General features: G+C 48.0%; 1 protein-coding gene across 3 annotated transcripts in view; it reads right to left on the bottom strand.

Moving 5' to 3' along the window:
- Positions 1 to 850: 850 nt before the first annotated feature.
- MTG1 (mitochondrial ribosome associated GTPase 1) overlaps positions 851 to 20355 on the bottom strand; it is a 608415-nt gene continuing 588910 nt past the window's right edge. For all 3 annotated transcript variants that reach the window (XM_069611142.1, XM_069611141.1, XM_069611140.1), the window contains one exon: positions 851 to 1425. In XM_069611142.1, the coding sequence (XP_069467243.1) occupies positions 1328 to 1425 (98 nt within the window). In that variant the 3' untranslated portion in view covers positions 851 to 1327. The remainder of the gene's footprint in view (positions 1426 to 20355) is intronic.

Consider the following 20355-nt stretch of genomic DNA (forward strand, 5'->3'; position numbering starts at 1 on the left):
CAATGGAGAGCCAACTTCTCACATCCACCACACATCTGACCTGCTAGCCTTTCCGATGTTATTTCTGCTGGCCCCACATTCCAACTCATGGAAGCACAGAGGTAAGACACACATTCTGTGTTCGGTTTTCCCCAATCCTTTGGTGTGATGTTGCAGCACTGAAGATACTTCATTGTTTGTGCCAATGTGAACCATTCTTTGCCCCTTTAAAATAAATAGATCATTTTGACCGCTCTGTGAGACTGGAAAGTGTTGAGATTCAAAGCAGCAATGACTCATCACAGAAATAAATTAACGGTCTGCTAACAGTAGCCACTGCAATGTAGTCAGGTTTCTATAAAGAACAGCCCGATTTGTCCACATACCTGTTTGCCCGTCACAAAATACCTCATCACGAGTTGGGTGGTGTACCGACTGGGATACTGTCCAACTGTATTTGCGTTACCGTCCGCCCGTCCGGCGGTGTTACCGCCGGATCACGGTTTGGGCAATAAATGTAATTCCCCATTCCCAACGGGGTCCATTGGACCAAATGGGGAATTTTTCAGTGCAATTAGACTGTTCTAGTAGCGTGGCGCTAATTGTACATGGAAATAGGAATTTTTCCGGCACATTTACCCCCAGCTCCGAGCTTGGGGTAAAAACGCCAGACCCATGTTTGGGCAGACCCTTAAATGTGGCGGTAATAGCGTTACCGCCGCATTTAAGGGCTACCGCTCAACTCGTGATGAGGCCCTCAAGAATCTCGATGCCCCAATCCGAAATGATTCCTGCAACAGTGCAAGCAACCAGATTCAGCAGCAGCTGTTAGGTCATAAGGGTCAGGACAAACGTCTACAAGAAGCACAACGAAGTGACAATCCTTTTTATTATCAAATCTATCCAAGTCAAAGGTATCCGCATCACTATATTACAAGCCATTTGGCAAGTCAACTTCCAAAAAGTCTGCTCCCGTATCCCAAGGTGGTATTCCAGATGATGGACAAGCAACTGTCTAAGTAGGTACTCTTGGTGCACTGAGTGTCCATGCTTCAGAGAGCCTCACTTTTTTATTTCAAATGGGCCTCGACACCTACTTTTCAGTTAAATATTTTGCCAGGCATCAGTTTATATCCAGCCAGCATGGGGGAATAAGTCAGAGAATGTTTGCTTCCGAGTGCGTCTGAAGTCTTCCCTCTACAGAGAGATTCAGTCTCATTATGTAGCTCATTGCATCAGTAGGTTGTATGTTCTGCTGAGCCCAGGCTTTATTTTCTGTACCCATTATTGATACTTCCTTAACAAGGCAGAAGAGGAGTGATTGGAAGTCGATGGCTTGGTTTGACCCTCAGTCTAGCATCACCTTTCCCAAAAGCCCCTTCCGAAAAGTTCTGATGAAGTCAAATGCAGCTGCATGGTAGTTTGGTACTGTGATGTTCACATTTCCTAAAGGGAAAAAAGGGAAAAAACAGACAGTGTCAAGGTTAAGATTAAGGATTTCACAGCGCAAATTCCTTCAACCTCCTGATGTCAAATCTGCAGAGAAGCTTGAAATCACTGCCATGATACACCATCTCAATCACTTAGTGGTAATGTCTAGAAGCCTGCATTGACACTAGAAACAAAAAGCAGTAACTTCACATTGAATTTTACATAATGTTTTGGAATCCACTCTAAAAAGAAAATGGTCTTGGATTCTGAAGTTGCTTAAAAATACAAAGCAAGGCAGGGCAGGGCAGGGAGGGAACAAGGGGATATCATCGTCATTCTTAGGCCTTGAAGATTCCGAATGAGTTAACAGCAATAACTAGCATACTAGGCTAGGGCATTTCTACTGGTATAAGTGCGTGACAAAGTAGGGGGTAAAAGAGGGGGGGCAGGAGAGGAACATACAATACAAAAAAGGTTGGTCATCAATGCGCCTAAGCATGCAGGCATAACCAGCTAGGGAGGGGAGATAGAGGAGGACAGGACAGACAAACATGCTAAGCCTAGTACATTAAAGGTCATGCAAGTGCGCAGGCAGAAGTGCGAGGGAGGGTTGGGGGACAAGTGCGCCCAGTCCAGCAGGGGCCAGGGTTAAGTGCAGAGTGGATGTCACGCTCATGGAATGTATTACGAGTGCAGTAATGCAAGGCACAGTGCAGGGGCCCGGAGGCAAGTGCAGGACTGGGGGGGGGAGCCTGGGACTTGTGAGGCTCTGGAGGTCCACCATGAGACCAGTCAGATGACTGAGCAGATTGGGAAAGAGAACGAAGGAGGGACGCAGAGGTTGGCAAGGGAGATGGAGAAAGGAAGAGAAGAGGAATGTCTTGAGGAGTTTCCAGAACTTAAGGAGGTCCGGCTCAAGACGGAGAGAGGCAGGTAGGCTATTCCAGAGGGAGGCACCTGAAAAGGATAAGGATCTACCCCCAAATCTCTGGTAGAGGTACGAAGATTGAGAAAGACTGTTACAATAGTCCAGTCTTGAGAGAACCAGGGCTCTGGAGACAGAGAGCCTCTGGGAGAAGGTGAGAAAATGTAAAATACCTATAAGGAGGTGCAGCTGGTAGTGGGACTTTCTGGCTTGACAAGCCCGAGATGTAGTAAGAGAAGGAGAGAGTAGAATCGAAGATGACCCCCAGATATTTTTGCCTCACTAGTCGGTGAGGGTGCAGGACCAAGGGTGGTCGGCCAGATGGAAAGTTGAAAACCGGGAGCAAGGGTCCCAATGAGGATGTGCTCTGTCTTACTGGCATTAAGGCAGAGATCATTAGCAGCACACCAGGACTGGATTGTGGACAGACAGTCCGGGATGAGCGAGGAGGAGGAAGAGGCCGAGCGTAGCCTGAAGGAGAGCTGTGTGTCATCCGCATAACACTGAAAGTTGGAGGTGAAGGCAGAGATCATGTGGGCCAAAGGGGCCATGTAGACATTGAAAGACCAGGGGGATAGATTAGATCCCTGGGGGCTACACCAGGATTAGAGAGTGAAAATGGAGAAAAAGGAACAGAGTTCTTCTTGGGAAGGACGGTCAGAGAGAGTGCATGCTAGCCACGTCAGGACCTGATCAGTGATGCGCAGGGTCTCGCGGAGACAGGAAACCAGGACGTTGTGGTTTACTGTATCGAAAGTTGAGGCAAGGTCGAAAAGATTGAGGACAGTGGGAGAGTCAAACTCAAGGTTTGAGAGCAGATCTTCACAGATGTTTAGAAGAGCAGTTTCCGTGCCTCTGGATGCTCGAAAGCCAAACTGAAGGTCATGGAGAAAACCAATAGATTCAGTATGGAGGGGTAAGATGAGAGGTAGCCAACTTCTCCTGGAGCTTCCCCAGGAAAGGAGTGAAGGAGATCAGGCGACAGACAGAATAGTAGGGCTGGCAGAGTTGTTTCTTTTAGCAGTGGGTGCACAAGGGAATGCTTGAGAGAAGTGAGGAAGACTGCATTGGCGAAGGAGAGGTTTCAGAGGTCTGCCAAGGCTGGAGCTAGTGAGCCAATGTTGTCCTTGATGGTTTTGGAGGGCAGGGGTCCAACTGTTTGGAAGAAGCTTTCAAAGACCGGACTGGTCTCGATACCTCCTCGGGTGGGACAGGGCAGAGGGAGGAGAAAAGAAGGAGTGGTGAGGGCGGCTGAGGGGGGCTCAGGAGATCATGGTGCATGAGTGGGTGCAGAGGTGAGAGAAGACGGGATGTCCTGTGTTTTGGTGGTGAAGTGTGCAGCCAGGGCCGAGTAAAGGGCCTGGATTGGTGCGGTAGAGGAAGAGGCTGCAGTAGGATTGACCAGTTCTTTACATAATTTGAAAAGTTTGGCTGTGTTGTTGGATGCTGCAGAGATGCAGGCTTGAATATGGCCTTTTTTCTTGTACTGGATGCAGAGACTATATTGCCTTTGTAGAAGAAGGCAGAGCAGCTTGTCAGAGGGTGCGCCTGAGGATCCCATCGAAAAGTTCAATCCAGATCAAGACTCGGTGTGAAAGGGAAAACTAGACGTACATTTGCACTTAAAAGCTTCAGTATTGGTCTGCTATATTATGTCCCCAGATTATATGAGAAAGGCTGCAAGCGTCCCTTAAAAGCAGAAACAGATATGGTTTGTGATTAGCTCTTCCAGGTGGTGGTCTCCTGGGTTAAGTGTATTTGAGATGCTGACCAGCAAAGAACCTCTTCTTACATCTGCGTTTGATGGACTGGTTTGATAGAACATACAAGATCATGGTATAATGCAACATGACTAGTGTGCAGAGTTTGATGCTTAGAGACAGGCTCACGTTCTAGTCCACTTGAGGCTTTAGTGCATCTATTTCAGTGTCTGTGCTTATGATTGAAAGCAAAGAGTACAGAGTGGGTAAATCAAACACTTATTTCCAATTATTTTAGTACATTTGGGGAAAAGGCCTTTGCAATAGCATTCAGCCCAGCACCTTAACAAATGGCTATTGTTGGGGACCCTGCAAGATTAACCTACGAGATTATAATATATCACATGCTCGTCGGTCAATGCTTGCTTGCCATTAAAACGCCATGTTATCCCTACTAACAATTGTCTTTTCTCAATCCCACAAGCGGGTGGTTTATTTTTTCAGCCCCTTCCCACCTCAGGCCAATATGGATTATTATAATCTTGAAGATCATTTGGTAACAGAACAGCCTTCTAAATTTTGAATACACTGACCCCACTACACAGCACACATTTCGAGAAAAAGAGGAAGATGATGCAATAGCAGCTGAACTTAACAGGGCTCCTAAATAATTGATTCATTTAACGAGCGAGGCAAGGCGTCAAATGCATTTGCTGGAGTCATGTAAAGCGATGAACCAACAACTTCAAAAGTAGAACATGAAGACACAGGTGTTGGGAAGAAAAAGTCGGTTGTTTCTGAGAGATTGGACACACTCTCCAAGGATATTGAAATTCTTCTGTTCGACCATAAAAATAGCTCTGGTAGAAATATGGATAATCTTTAAAGACATCTGAAACTACCAGATCCAGCAGAGGACATGCAATAAAGTGTAATTCAGTTGATAAAAGACTGTCCCATCTGTAACTATAGTTCTCCAGCATTTCACAGTTACAGATGCTTTAATAAAACCCTCCACCGCCTCTGCCCACCCACTCCCCGGTAAGGTTATCAGGTTAGAAATACTATGGGTCTCATTTACAGTTTGAAGGTATTTCCTCTGGAAACTCTGGTACTGTGGTTGGATCGGCAAGTCCGCCAAGGAAAATAAATATGACCCAGGGAGTTCATGGAGACAAAAGCCAAGAGGGCTCACAGAACCCTGAGACAAAAGCACCATTGGCTGGGCATTGAACTAATATCCCTGCCTGATAATAATCCGGAGACACATGTGGAAGAAATCAACTGCCATTGGCAAGGCAAGCGCCAAAAGTCCAACGGGGACTTTTTTGCAAGCAAACTGTAACAAGGGGCTCATCGAGTACAGACCCCAAATAATTGTAAGCAAATTTGTATAACTCCTTCATGGGAATATGTGCCTTAACACAAGTCAATTGCAAAGTAGAACAATTGGACCTCATATAAACAAACCCTCATGATTTTCTTCCCTTTAGCTTGTGTTTTCTTTCTCAATAGACCTTCTGCATTGTTTGAGATGCATTCCTGATTTGCAGGCCTGACTCCAAATCTAGTATTCTGTAAAATGAATGTGCAGAATACCTCATCTACCAGTTCCTGAGAATTTAGCTGAAATGCCTGGGACTGTGACATATTCCAATTGAGGTCTGGAGTCCTTTCACAAGAACTTGGCTGTACTCACCAAGTCAAGAAAGGGAGCAGAAAAAAACTCCTGACCCTATTCAAGCTTTCCACTGGTTGGAGCAATTTAAGATAGATTCAAATCTGAATGCTTTGACGGCCATCAATCAATAATGTTATGGCTCATCTCCCCCATTACCCTAGTTGGAGTTGTGTTTTTACACTTTAAAAGGCGTTATTTTGTTTTTTTGTTATATTGGTTCAGACTTTATACATTTTAAAATGGCGCCGATGGAAATCGCCCGTTTGCTTTTGAATCGACACATTGGAATGTTCTCCATTTGTTTAATCTTACTTGCAAAGAACGCTGAATGCCCACCTACTACAACGTTGTATTCGACTCTGCTTTCCTTCGTGCTACATGACTTTAGAACAAGGGACCCAGGATGTCTATGGTCAGCTGACCGGAACGTCCTCATGCGTCTCTACGTTGAGGTCCCGCTACGGCATGGAATCGAGTCGTGTTATGTCGCGCAGGCAATTGACTTCAGAAGGATGCGTCCTCATGGGAATCAGTATAATGGATCCGCTTCAATGATCGGAGTTCTGAGTGATACCGTAGATTTCATGAAGTAAGATGCGGCAATGTTTTTAAGTGCACGCGATTGGAAACGAGAGCTATTTAAAACCAAGGGTGTGGGGACTTTGGTGTTTCGTTATGGTTTGGTGTGCTGAGGGGAGAAACATGGTGAATGTATGACACCAATGAGTTTGAGAGGAGCCATTTGCCTTTCTTTTTACTACGTCGCCATGCCAGCAATAAACGTGGTGAACCGTCTTGGTGTGCGAGTCCTACTGAGTTGACATATACAGAAAAATGGCCAGAAAAATGTACAGAAGTCTCAGAAACGCGGGGCCACGTCACTGAAGGGTGTCTTACGGTGTGCAGGAAAGTAGGCTCCCTGGAGCACCCTGTATGCATCCTATATGCGTTAGCGTTACGAATCACCGAATACCCAACTTCTTGGTCTATCCCTTTACAGGAGTGCATTGTTTTCAAGGACCGCAGTAGGGTTTATGGTTCTGGGACATTAAGCCCCTCCGACTTCTCATGATTTATATGGGAGCCCGACAGTAGTATAACCTCGAGGTGCGTAGGAGGTTAAGGGGTCTTGCACGTTGTTTATTAACAAATGCCTGTGATATTTCTTTACAGATGTTGATTGATTTAATAAAATGCGATTGCTGAATTTTGGGTCACAAATGCAGATTTATTTTCAAATGCTCTATTGCCGACTCTATGGTGGCCCAGTCAAATTAATCGACCATTATAATGGCTGAAAGGAGTACATGTATCTTCTTATGTGCAAAGATGTACTGTGGAGGAGTATTTCACACTTTTGTGTAATGGACACTATATGTATTTTTTTTTTTTTTACAAAGTACGGCAATATCGATGCCCACATGTAATGTGTATATATTTGCACAATTGCTAACGATGCCTTCTCATCTTAGGATATGTACTTCTGTATCGGGGAACGGAATGTTGACATAATTGGGCAAAGCTAGTGTGTGAACTAGACATATATGAGGGTCTCATTGCTTGTGTTCAATAGGGCATCTGGTGTGACACTTTTTCCTGTCCTATTTTTCCTCCTACTGTCATTGAAATACAGCTATGTAATGAAAACTTGCCCTCACCATATCCTTGCATGGGCCTCCATCTATATTTCTATTTATTGTATTTTATGTGCCAACCTCAGCAACTTCTAACTGACCAATATACCTTTTCATGGCGTATGTGCACACGGATGTGCTTGGCTTTGGCCTCTGTTCATCAGGGTTTTTACTTATGCCCTATATGGCAAAGGTGGGTTGGTTCTGATGCTAATTGATGTTCCTCTATGCTTGCTGTAGCCCTCAGCTGATCCTCATATGTTGAATGCTTACTGATGAATACCCCGGAACAGGTTCAGGCAAGTGGATATGCTGGATATTTAGAATCGTTTTGTTTATATTTTGCCTGAACTTACTAATTTTATGGTGGACGGACCTGGTAATGGAGATTGCTGTGTGTGGATTTTGAACAAACGTGACGAGTATACGTTCTGTCTGTGTTTTTATTTAGATGGTAAGGAATGGGTTATAAGCATGTTTGTTTTTTATACTTTGATATTACTACATCTCTGATCTATCTCCTTGCCTTCTCGCTTTTCTCTGTTTCTATTATTTCCAATCGGTCACTCTGTCTCTTTACTTTGTCTGTACCATCTACTTATGGATTCCTATTGTATGGACTAAGAATATATGTTACTTTTTATTTGTACAGTGTGATTGTTTATTCCACTCATGATTTTTACTCTCTGATGAGTCCTACATTATTTTCCACAATTGTTACCCGGTTGGGGTATGGTTTTGTCTTAGAATATTTTCATTTTTCGGGATAGGTGGGGATAATTTTTGTAAGGATATGTGATCATTTGGGGTTCGAGTGTTACACTCCCCCTTTTTCATCCATAGCCTGAAACGTTTTTTGGAATGTTATTGTTATGGGTTTTTTTAAAAAATTTATTTTATGAGTATTTTTAGGATTTGCGAGAGGTCCTAGAGACTTCATCCTTGATGTTCTTTCCTACATTCACTAAGCTGAATTGTCTTCATGGTTTTGTTCGTTCTGTTTTTGGTTTATTACCTCTATTTTTCTTTCTTGTTTTTCACTTATTGTTTTTGTTTTTAATTTTGAGGGGGACATGATGGCCTTGTCTCCGGCAAATAAGGTCGATATGGATTGTTGTGTTGTATCGTGGAATGTTAATGTTGTTAATAATCCACTCAAAAAGAAAAAGGTGTTCACAGTTCTGAATGATATGAAAGCGCATATTTGCTTTATACAAGAAACACATTTTCTGTCCGATGAAATCCCAAAACTTGAGAAAGAATGGGTTGGTTTGGCCTATGGCTCTTCTTTCTCGTCACGATCAAGGGGAGTAGCTATTCTGATTCGCAAAAAGTTCCTTATTAAAATCTTGAGACAATGTGCATACAATGATGGGAGAATGATCGCATTATTGGTGGAGATTCAGGGACAGCTGATGACTCTTTGTAATGTATATGCTCTGACGGTGGACGATGGCTCTTTTTTTAGGATGGTAGCCCAGACTCTTTTGGATTTAAACTCTTCTAACATCCTTCTTGGGGGAGATTTTAACACTATAATTGACCCAGTGTTAGATAGGAGTAATGTTAGAAATGTGACTCCGAGTGATTTTCATCATCGTGCACTGTTGTCATTAATGGATGAACACAATTTGAAAGATAATTGGCACCTTGTCAATCCGGATAGACGTGAATACAGTTATTTCTCTAGTGCGCATAATGTATACTCTCGATTAGATATGTTATTGACTGGAGGGACGGTCACGGAGAGTCATGTTTCCAGTGATATAGGGAACATTTCAGTGAGTGATCACAGCCCTGTGAGTAGGCGCTTGAAATTCAAATACCAGTCTCATAGATCCTTTTTGTGGAAACTGAATGCTTCAATTTTGATGGATGATGATATTTTTGAAAAAAATAAATCTGAGGCCAACTTCTTTGTTATGGAGAACCGTTCTGATGAGATTGGTATTTGTACCACGTGGGAGGCTTTCAAGTGTTGTATGCGTAGAGTGTGCATAGGATTGTTGTACCACGTGGGAGGCTTTCAAGTGTTGTATGCGTAGAGTGTGCATAGGATTGTCGAGTGGTAAAAAGAGAAAAGAAGAGAAATCAAGATTGGCTCTTGAACTGAGAATTCGAGAGGTATCCAGGGATTTGATGATTGATCCGTCGAACTTTGTGAAATTGACACTCTTGAAAAAGCTTAAAAAGGAAATGAATGATATTTTATCATCAAGAGCGGAAAGTAGTTTATTTTATTCACGTTGTACTTACTTTGAAAAAGGTGAGAAATGCAGTAGGTGGCTCGCATATAAACTGAAACAGAGAATGTCAGAGACCGCAATAGCTTCCATCATGGACTCGGATGGTAGGGTTACATTTGATCCACAAAGGATTAATCTGCTTTTTCGTGATTTCTACTTGAATTTGTATCGTAACGAGACAGATATATCGGGTGTTGGAAATGATTTTTTTGGTAATCTCCAGATTCCCAAGATTACTGATGCTGAGTGTCAAGTTCTTGCGGCGGATCTCACGGTTGATGAAGTGAAGAATGCGATTTCTAGATTGAATATTGGTAAATCACCTGGTGCTGGCGGCCTACCTTGTGAATTCTATAAAATTCTTCCTGACTCTGCTCTCAAACTTTTGAGAGATACGTTTGTTGCTAGTAGATCGGCCGGGATATTACCTGACAGCACCAGACATGCCTCTATCTCTGTGTTTTTAAAGAAGGGAAAAGATGGCAACTATCCGGTTAACTACCGCCCTATCAGTCTCATCAATACTGATAATAAGATCTTGGCTAAGATTTTGGCTTTACGAATAGAATAATTTCTTCCCAAATTAATTGGTCTGGAACAATCTGATTTTATGAAGAATAGACGTATGTCCAGTAATATTCGGCAATTATTTCACACTATTGAGAAGGCTAATGAGATAGATTGTGATACTGCTGTGTTGTACCTCGATGCTGAAAAAGCGTTCGATAGACTTAATTGGGACTATTTGTTTTCAGTTTTGAAGGAAATGAATCCAGGTTCAGAGTTCATATCATGGATTGAACTTTTATACTCTAAACCTTCGGCTGATGTTAACACAAATGGTATCAGATCGGAAAGCTTTATTTTGGAAAGAGGCACTCGTCAGGGACGGAACAAGTTACTTACCTGTAACTGTTGTTCTCCAGCATGGCATGGATTCACATGCTCATGAATATTCCCCGTCGTCAGGCCGGGAATCTTCGGTATAGAAAAAATCAGTATCAGTTTCGTTTCTGATCTGTCTTTCTCAGTAGTAACCAATCACTGGTCTCTGGGTCATACTGCCCCCAGCCAATGACTGCCCTCTCCCTAAGCCCCGCCCCTGGCAGCCATCCTCAGATTTGGTAGCACGTGAAGTGGCAGTATGACCAAGTGAAGAGCCGCAGAGGGGTAGGCGGGAGGGTTCGCATGTGAATCCATGCCAGACCCATGCTGGAGAACAACAGTTACAGGTAAGTAACTTGTTCCTTATCCAGCATGGGGTCTGGCATGGATTCACATGCTCATGAATATAAGAATACATAGCAGTATACACATGCACAACCACAGGGAGGTGGCAAAAGGCTCAATATCAAGCAATACAACAACTCAACATTAAGCAACTCTTACCTCCTTATCAGGCTCACCTTAGGCGAACAGGTTGCGCAGCACTGCGTGCCCGACTCTGGACTCCTCCCTGGAATCCCGGTCGACGCAGTAGAATCTCGTGAAGGTGTGCGTCGACGTCCACGTAGCAGCCCTGCAGATGTCGAGCAGGGGCACACCAGACAGGAACGCCGTAGTAGCAGCGATTGCTCTGGTCGAATGGGCCCTCGGACGGCCTTGCAACGGTTGGTTTGCCAACCGGTGACAGTGCATGATGCAGCCGGAGAGCCATCTGGAAATGGAAGTCTTCCAGAGAGCCTTCCCTTGATTCACAGGTCCAAAGTTCACAAACAGCTGTGATGTCTTCCGAAAACTCTTCGTGCGGTCCACGTAGAACTTCAGTGCTCTAGCTACATCCAGCGAGTGCAGAGTCCTCTCAGCCGGCGACAAAGGCGACGGGAAGAAAACTGCCAACACCAAGGGCTCGTTGAGGTGGAAGTCCGACGGCACCTTGGGCATGAAGGAGGGGTGCGTCCTCAGCACCACCCTCGTGTTGTGAAAAGTCACGTATGGAGGCTTGCAAGACAGGGCCTGGATCTCTCCCACTCGTCGTGCAGAGGTGATGGCCACAGGAATGCGGTCTTCCACGACAGAAACTTCAACGGCACTGAATGCATAGGCTCGAATGGGGCACCCATGAGCCTAGTCAGCACCACGTTGAGCTCCCACGCCGGGGCAGGGGCCTTCACCGGCGGGAATGATCGGAACAGTCCTTTCATAAATTCCTTCACCAGTCGATGAGACCACAAAGACGCCCGTCCTGTAGTTCTGGTGTAACGTGAGACGGCAGCCAGATGTACCTTGATGGAAGCGTGAGATAGGCCAGCCTTGGCCAAGGACAATAGGTACGGCAATACTTGAGGGGCCATAATCCGCAGAGGGTTAATCTTCTGTGCACGGCACCAGACAGAGAACCTCTTCCATTTGTGTCCATAGCACTTGTGAGTTGAGGATGCCCTGGCCTTCGCGAGAACCTCTCTGCAGTCGGCCGGGATGTCGTATCCTCCAAACTCTAGTGCTGCAGGAGCCAGGCCTGCAAGTTCAGCGACTCTGGTTCGTGATGAAGAATGGCGCCTCCTTCTCTGGAGGGAAGATCCGCGTCCGTCGGCAGCTTGACTGGTGTGGACGCTGACAAGTCCAGAAGGTCCGGGAACCAGATCTGCCTCAGCCACGCTGGTGCGACGAGGATCATCCTGCACCGGGACCTCTTGAGCTGGTTGACGAGCCGGAGTAGCAACGGCAACGACAGGAATGCATAAAGGAACAGGCCATCCCAGGGGAATGCTCCTCGGTTGGGGAAACCTGCTGGCGAACCTCCGGCACTTGGAGTTCGACGCCGTCGCGAAGAGATCGATCTGGGGTTCGCCCCATCGTCGGAAGAGTCGGTCCACTTGATCCTGGCGCAGTTCCCACTCGTGGCACGAGTGCAGCTCTCTGCTGAGTGAGTCGGCGATGGTGTTTTTTTATCCCTGCCAGATGAAAGGGTACCAGAAACATCCCTTGAGCGACGGCCCAATGCCACAGATCCTGGGCTTCCTTGGATAGGGCAGGGGATCTGGTTCCGCCCTGCTTCCGAATGTAAAACATCGTGGTGGTGTTGTCGGTGAAGATCCTCACCACCTTGCCCTTGAGGGACGGAAGGAAGGACCTGAGGGCCCAGAACACTGCACGGAGCTCGAAGATGTTGATGTGGAGAGTCTTCACCTCCGGGAGCCAAAGGCCTCTCGCGTGGAGACCCCCGGTGTGCGCTCCCCAACCTTCCAGGGAGGCATCTGTCGTCACCGTCACCTGGTGGGCCGGGGCTAGGAAACCTGTTCCCGCCGTCAGATGAGAGCGGACACCCCACCATCGTATCGCCTGACGGAACGCTTCGTCGAGCGGGATCCTGTCCTCGAAGCTGCCCGTCGTCTGGATCCAGTGGGCGTCGAGGAATTCTTGCAAGGGCCGCATCCGAAGTCTGCAGTGGCGCACCAGATAAATGCAGGAGGACATCATTCCGAGGAGGGACTTGATAGACCTCACTCTGGCCACGTCTGTGGCCAGCAGACGTTGCACCTTTCCTAGGATGGTCCTTATCCTTTCCTCCAACGGTGAGGCCCGCCGCGCCACTGTGTCGAGCTGTGCTCCCAGAAACAGGGCGACTTGCGACGGGACCAGGTGGGATTTTGGAAAGTTGATGGAGAACCCAGGTCCGTGAGCAGCTGGACGGTCTTCGCAGTGTGTTCCACGGCAAGCTCCCTTGTCCTTGCCCGTATGAGCCAGTCATCCAGGTAGGGGTAGACGTGGATCCCCTGCAGGTGCAGCCGCGCCGCCACCGGTGCTAGGCACTTGGTGAACACCCTAGGTGCCAATTTTAATCCGAACGGGAGGGCCTTGAACTGGTAGTGCCGCCCTTTGACCACGAACCTGAGGAACTTTCGGTGTCTCTTTAGAATTGGGATGTGGAAGTATGCATCCTCCAAGTCCAACGACGACAGGAAATCGCCCTCCTCCAGCTGTCCCAGCACGTGCTGGAGGGTGACCATCCGGAACGTCTGTGCCTTGATGTATTTGTTCAGTCGTCGCAGGTCCAGGATGGGACGCCATCCTCCTGTCTTCTTCTTTACGAGGAAGTAAACTCCGGAGCCCCGAAGCCTCTTTGGGACGAGCTCGATGGCACCTTTCCTGAGCATCGCCCTTACTTCCAACAGCAGTTGAGGGACGTGATTTTCCTTCCTGGCCACGGGAGGAATGCGGGGGCACCTCTTCTGGAACTCGAGGGCGTGCCCCAGGGCCAGGGCGTCCAGCACCCAACGGTCGGTGGAGATGGACTCCCACACGCCGACGACCTTCGTCAGCTGGCCTCCCACCGGGGTGCTTCGGCGGGCGCCCGATCCGACGGTCGGTTCAATCTTGCTTGGAGGCCGCTTTGCCTCCTTGACCACCTTGGCGACGACGGCGGGATCCACCTGACTTGCCGCGTCCCCTGTAGGCCTCCTGCGACGAAGATCTTGCCGCTTAACGGTACGTAGAGGAGCTGCTGCCGGCTCCCTTGGAGGCACCCTGTCTGCCTCTGGAGCTCCGAAAGGACGGCCGTCGCTGTTGGAGCACACCCAGTGCACGGGCCGTCTCCGTGTCCGTCTTGATCCCCTAAAGGGACTCATCAACCGCCTTGCCAAAAAGGTTGTTCCCATCGAAGGGCATGTCCAAAACCTTGGTCTGTACGTCCTGGCGGAAATTCGTCGCCTTGAGCCATCCTCGTCGTCTCAGGCAAACACTGTTGCCCAACTGACGGAAACCGGTGTCGGCGATGTCCGTAGCCACCGTAATGGCGTGGTCCGAGGCAATCTCACCTTCCTGTAACATTTCCAGGGCCTCAGCCCTCTTGGCGTCCGGAAGGAAGTCCAACAGAGGGGCGATCTTGAACCACAACTCCCTGTCGTAGCGGGCTACGATGGCCAGGGCGTTGGCCGCCTTAATGGTCGTCGCTGCAGATGCGATGACCCGTCGTCCCATCGCATCCAGCTTCCTACCCTCTCCGTCCGGCGGGGAGGTTGAAGTCGAGGCCGATGCCCCCCCTGCATTCTTCTTGGCCGCCCCCGAAATGACCGAATCCGGGTAGGTTGCGCCCTAAGGCACAAGGGGGCAGCGTCGGGGACCCGGTACTTCTTCTCGTACCGGGCCCTCTTTGCAGGAGCCGTGGCAGGGTTCTTGAGGCGGGCGAGCCCCTCATCCCAGATGTCATCAAGAAGCGGTACGGCGAGGACCGTCTTCCTTTTAGCCTCGCGCCTTTGGTAAAGGAACCCTTCCTTCTTCTTTTCTTCGGGGCAGAGCTGGAAGAGTTCGGGCAGGGGGCGACGGGGGAAACGTCCCGTCGTCGCCTCCGTCGTCATCCGTACCGGTCGTAGTCGTGTCCATGCCTGTATCATCCCGTGGGTAGTGAACCGGGGGAAGGCAGAGAAGGCCGCAGAGGCGGGAGAGGAGGCCTAGGATGCGTCCTCCTCCTCTTAAGTGGTGGGCTCTCCGAAGGTCCTGGCTCCGGTTCCCCCGTCGGGTCTGGCTCAGGTACCTCCGTCGGGGGAAGGGGCAACCTAGTCCTCATCTCTGAGCATAAGGACTGGATGGCTGAAAAAATGGCCGCCGAGGTGTCCTGCGGTGCCGGAAACGACGGGAGCAAGGGCTCTTGAGGAGCCTCGTCTGCGACACCGTCGCCCTCGTCATCGCCCTCGTCGGGGTCCCTCCCGATGGGCTGGGCCTCCTCCACGACTTGGATGAGCTCCTCTTCAGAGAAGTCGTGTCTGTATCCATGATGGCCACCAGCCCCTCCCCCATCCTTTCCAACGAGGACTTCGTGGGGGTCTTCTCGATGGGCCTGAAAGATGACTCCCTCCGCGGTGTCAGGGAGACTCTGGTACCTGAGGGCACCTCCACTGGTGTAGCCTCCAGAGGCTGAGCCATGGCCGTGGCAACATCCTCAATTGAGGTCTTAGCAGGGTGAATTAAGGCCAACGTCACCTTCTGTATGCCTGGGGCCTTCAACTTGGGGGGAGGGTCAGAGCCTCGCTCCCCCTCTGCCGGAATCTTCGAGATCGACCGGGGCCTCTCCAGAAGCTTTGCCGGGTTCTCGGACTTCCTCTTACTCGAGCCAGAGCGTTGGCTCGTGGTTGATGGTGCCGGGGAGGATGCGCCCTGCCTGGCAGCCAAGGAGCCCGACCGTTCGGCGCTCCCGGTGCCCGTGGACTCGCGGTGCTTAGCCTTTTGTTGGGCCCCCGTCGCCGGGGCACCCTCACAGGACTTAGAAGGTCGCTCAGACTTCTTTTTCTTCTTCTCGCCTGGCGGGCTCTTACCTTCCAGGCAGTTGGCGATCCTTCATGGTCCGCTCCGACATGTTCCCACAAAACGCGCAGTCCTTTTCCTTGTGCGTCTTGTCCTCATGGAGACAGTAGAGGCATAACGAATGCTCGTCCTCCTTGAAAACATTCTGAAGCTGGCATCCAGGGCAGGTCCTGAACAGCTTCCCGGGCGTCGAGCTCCCTTTCTCCTGGGCCATGTCCGGGTAGGCCTTGGAACTTCTGGAATCCTCCAAAAGCGTAACTCGATGAAATCTTCACCCTTGAGGGGCGTAGAAACTCTGAAACGGATCCCCGTTGATCGGATGTAGAAACGGTGGAGCTTGAGGCTCTAATTTAACCGAAAAAATGAGAAAATCTCCTGAAAAAAGCGCGAAAACGCAGCAAAAGCTTGAGAGCTACAGCACGTGGACACCCAACACTTGAACGTGCGGTAAAAATCTGAGGATGGCTGCCAGGGGTGGGGCTTAGGGAGAGGGCAGTCATTGGCTGGGGGCAGTATGACCCAGAGACGAGTGATTGGTTACTACTGAGAAAGACAGATCAGAAACGAAACTGATACTGATTTTTTCTATACCGAGGATTCCCGGCCTGACCACGGGGAATATTCATGAGCATGTGAATTCATGCCAGACCCCATGCAGGAGAAGCCCGTTTTCCCCGCTTTTGTTTATTCTGGCTATTGAGCCATTGGCCATTTCTCTGAAGAATGCCCCTGATCTGGATGGAGTGGGTTGTTGGGGTATCACACAGAAGACGTGGTTTTATGCAGATGATCTTTTGTTGGTTCTTAAAAATTTAGATGAATCTCTCCCGTGTTTGATGCGAATTTTAATGAAATTCTACACGTCCTCTGGTTACAGTGAATTGGCTAAAGTCCGAGGTTCTACCTCTTTCTTTTCGCTGTGACAAAACTTTGGTGACTGGACTGGGTTTTAAATGGTGTGCTGTGTGATTACGATACCTAGGCATCTGGTTAACACCCTCGATTATGGATGTTGTTGATGAGAATATGAGCGCGATCACTCGGGAATGCAAAATGAATCTTGATAGATGGTAGCTTCTTAATCTCTCATTATGGGGTAAAGTCAACGCCCTTAAGATGAATTTGGCCCCTAAAGTGAATTTTGTGACAAGTATGCTCCCTTTGAAGATTAGTAATCGATATTGGAAGGATTTGGACCGCCTCATTCAGGAATTCTTGTGGGATAAGAAACCCCCAAGACTCAGCCTCTGGAAATTGCAGCTTCCGGTTTGTGAGGGTGGATTGGGAGTACCACATTTTAAAGCTTTTTTATTCTCATGCTTTCATCCCCTTTTTGTGTCCCGAATCAGATCAGTGGGCTCTAGTGGAATCTAATGCCTTTGGTTCTCTAGAACGGGAGGCTTTGTTGTCTACTAATACTAAAGTTCATGGATGCAGTGCATTGGTTACGACATCTTTGCGCACTGCTTGGAGCGATTTGTTGTCACTTTTGGACTTAGACGCTTTCAGATGCTTAAGGTCTTCTATTTGGGTGAATCCTAAGATCAGGGACAACACCAGAACAATTCTTTGGCCAGATTGGTTTCTTATTGGCATTAAACAGATTGGTGATCTAGAGAGAAATGGCCGATGGATGACCGCTAATGAGTTAAGAGAGAGGTGGGATTTCTGGGATATGACAGATTCGGCATACAGACGTTTGAAGAGATGTGTGGGAGACATTGATTGGACTAATACTGTGAACTTGGATGTTTTTCTTGCAACTAATGAGAACAAGATTGGTGGCTTAGCGAGTAGGGTGTACAGGATGATTGTATCGAATTATGGTGGTAAGGATACACTACGGAATGCTTGGAGTATGAGGATTGGCTCTGAAATCACACCTGATAGTTGGCAAAATATTTGCAGAAATGTATCATTGTGTTCTCTGAACCTAGGTGAACGGACGACACAGGTCAAAATACTTAACAGTGTTTGTTGGTGTCCTGAAAAACTGCAAGGATGAGGGATGATTGATAGTGATGAGTGTTGGGGATGTATGAATGCAGTTGGTTCCATGGAACATATGTTATGGAATTGTGTGAGAGTTTCTGGCTTCTGGTCTGAAGTCTGTGATGCTTGTATTCAGGTTTTTGGAGGGGATCCAAATTTAGACTTCAAAACAATGATACTAGGAGATGACTCTGAGATTGATGATCTCTGTTCAGCCCATAAAACATTTCTTTTTAGGGGTGCAATTGTCGCGGAACGATTGATTCTTAGGGGCTGGAAAAACAGGGTGTCTCTTTCGCTGGAAGAATGGACAGATGAAATGCATAAATTGTCGAGGATTGAAAAAATGATTTATAAGGTGAAATGCAAATTGAGTCTTTATGAAATAATTTGGAGTTTATTTAATGATCTTTTTTAAAGTGGGATATTCCCCCCCCCTTTTTTTTTCAATCTGCTCATGTATTTTCTCATTATATGTATCATTTGATTGTTGTACGGTTCATATATTGTAATAAAAAAAATCCCTCCATTTTACCATGAAATGAAGCAGATATTCCTACTCTTATGGTAGTTCAATGCCATCTGCAGCATTCAAACATTTGGTGACCACTGTGAGAAACCTAAAGGTGTCTCACCTTCTAGACCTGGGAGATCTGTCATCCAGGTGGCCAGGACACGGCCATCGCTATGGGATCCAGTTCTTGGGGGTGGACCAGTGGGGGAGGATCACCTGTGCGAGGGGTCTTTGGGGAGTGGAAGTGGGACACTGAGGGTCGAGACGTGGTATACCCTTCCTTGCAACACCTCTTCCCCATCCAACCCTATAGTATATTTAGAAGCTCTATCCTCCCCTTTTCCCACACAAAGGGCCTCATTATGAGTCACCCGGTATGGAAATAACGGTGGCAGTAAATCCGCTGCCACCGTTGTTTCCATACCGGGTGATCTCGAGATCTGCAGGCAGAGGTGTCATTCCCGCCGGTCTAACCTGGCGGGTTTAACTCCACCCGCCTGTAGGTGGGCGTGGAAACACCGGCACCATCATGAGATGGTGCCGGTGTTTCCACTTCCCCATCCCCATGGAGTCCAATGGGACTCAATGGGAATGGGGATGGGGATTTACCTAATTCCGCCTCTGGAATTTCCAGGTCACCGGGGTCGTAATGCCCCGGTAATTCCGGGAATCACAGAGGCGGAATGGTAATACGAGTCCAGTGGTAACCTGCCGGAATTTCAGGCACAGTTACCGCCGGACTCGTAATGAGGCCCAAACACTTTCTTAAACTGTAACAGACAACGGACTAACACCAGAGCCGTTTACCTGACATGTCCCAACACACGGGTCAGGCAGAGTCAGGCAATTGACAATAATCACGCATACCTGGTGGCCGTTTACCTTCCTCACAGGGATAAAAGGCAGAGCACGAAAGCACACTTCGAGCAAGGCTGAACACACAAGGATACAGCTACACCAAACTGGCAGCTGAAATGCCAAAGAAAGGCGGTGAGAGGGGGAGTTGCCCTTGCCCTTTTCAACTAAGATCTGCGAAGCCTCCGAAAGGGAAATCATAACAATGGGAGTTACAGCTGGCGTGCAAAGCAGCAGATGACAATGGTACATGGGGGCCACCCGCACTGATTATGCAAGCGGAGAGGCAAGCTGTCTACTGTGGTACTATCCTCGACTCCAAGGATCAAAGAGGCCAATGGGCTCAGCACAGCCGATTAGTTGGAGGAACCTGATAGCAAACCAAACTGTGTTGAGCCCAAGGTTGCAAGTAGCTACATTCTGAACACAATGAATTTACAAGAGACAGAAATTATGTTTGTGTTCGATCTTTAAAGAAACCCCAGTTGAGATCCAGGTGTAGAGGGGTCCGGCGTCACGTGGGCGCTCATTCGAAAGACTCTGACCAGGACCCGTTATGAAACTACAAGAACCAGAAGGCCCTAGGAAAGGGTGGCATAAATTGTCAGAGTGGTCCTACAAGGGTTACATCAAATCCCCTGTATAATCAAAAGCCTCTGACCCGTTGCCGGTGTGAAAGCTTGGGGAAGGGAACCCGCTTTCCAAAAAGATTGTGAGCTGTCAAATATGGCAAGGTTGAACCCGACAGAGGGATGCCGCAAGAAAGCTAGGAGAAGGAAAACCCTGGTTTCTAACGAAACTGAGCAATGCATGAAATGTGTTAGGAATACATGAAGTGTGTTGAAGAAAGGCTGTAGTGAACCCGATGGAGGGAGGCCAATTTTTGCAAGGAGGATCGGAACCCGGCAGAGGGAGATCGTAGGGGCGAAGAGAAATCTCCCAAGGTGCAAGATTACAGAGAGAACCTTTGTTTGTTTGTCATTGTTACTTTTGAATCAGCCAGCCTTCTAAGGCAAGAGACTTTTGCATGAAAGAGACTTAGCCTCTGAAGGTTTTGATATCGTTGAACTGGAACTGTGAACCTCATGCTGATGAGGCCAAGCATTGTGCTGTGCTCGAGAGTCTCGCCTTGTCCCATGCTTCAAACATGGGGAAGGG

The sequence above is a fragment of the Ambystoma mexicanum genome, chromosome 8, assembly GCF_040938575.1.
Source record: "Ambystoma mexicanum isolate Mex_15411 chromosome 8, UKY_AmexF1_1, whole genome shotgun sequence".
Taxonomy (NCBI): domain Eukaryota; kingdom Metazoa; phylum Chordata; class Amphibia; order Caudata; family Ambystomatidae; genus Ambystoma; species Ambystoma mexicanum.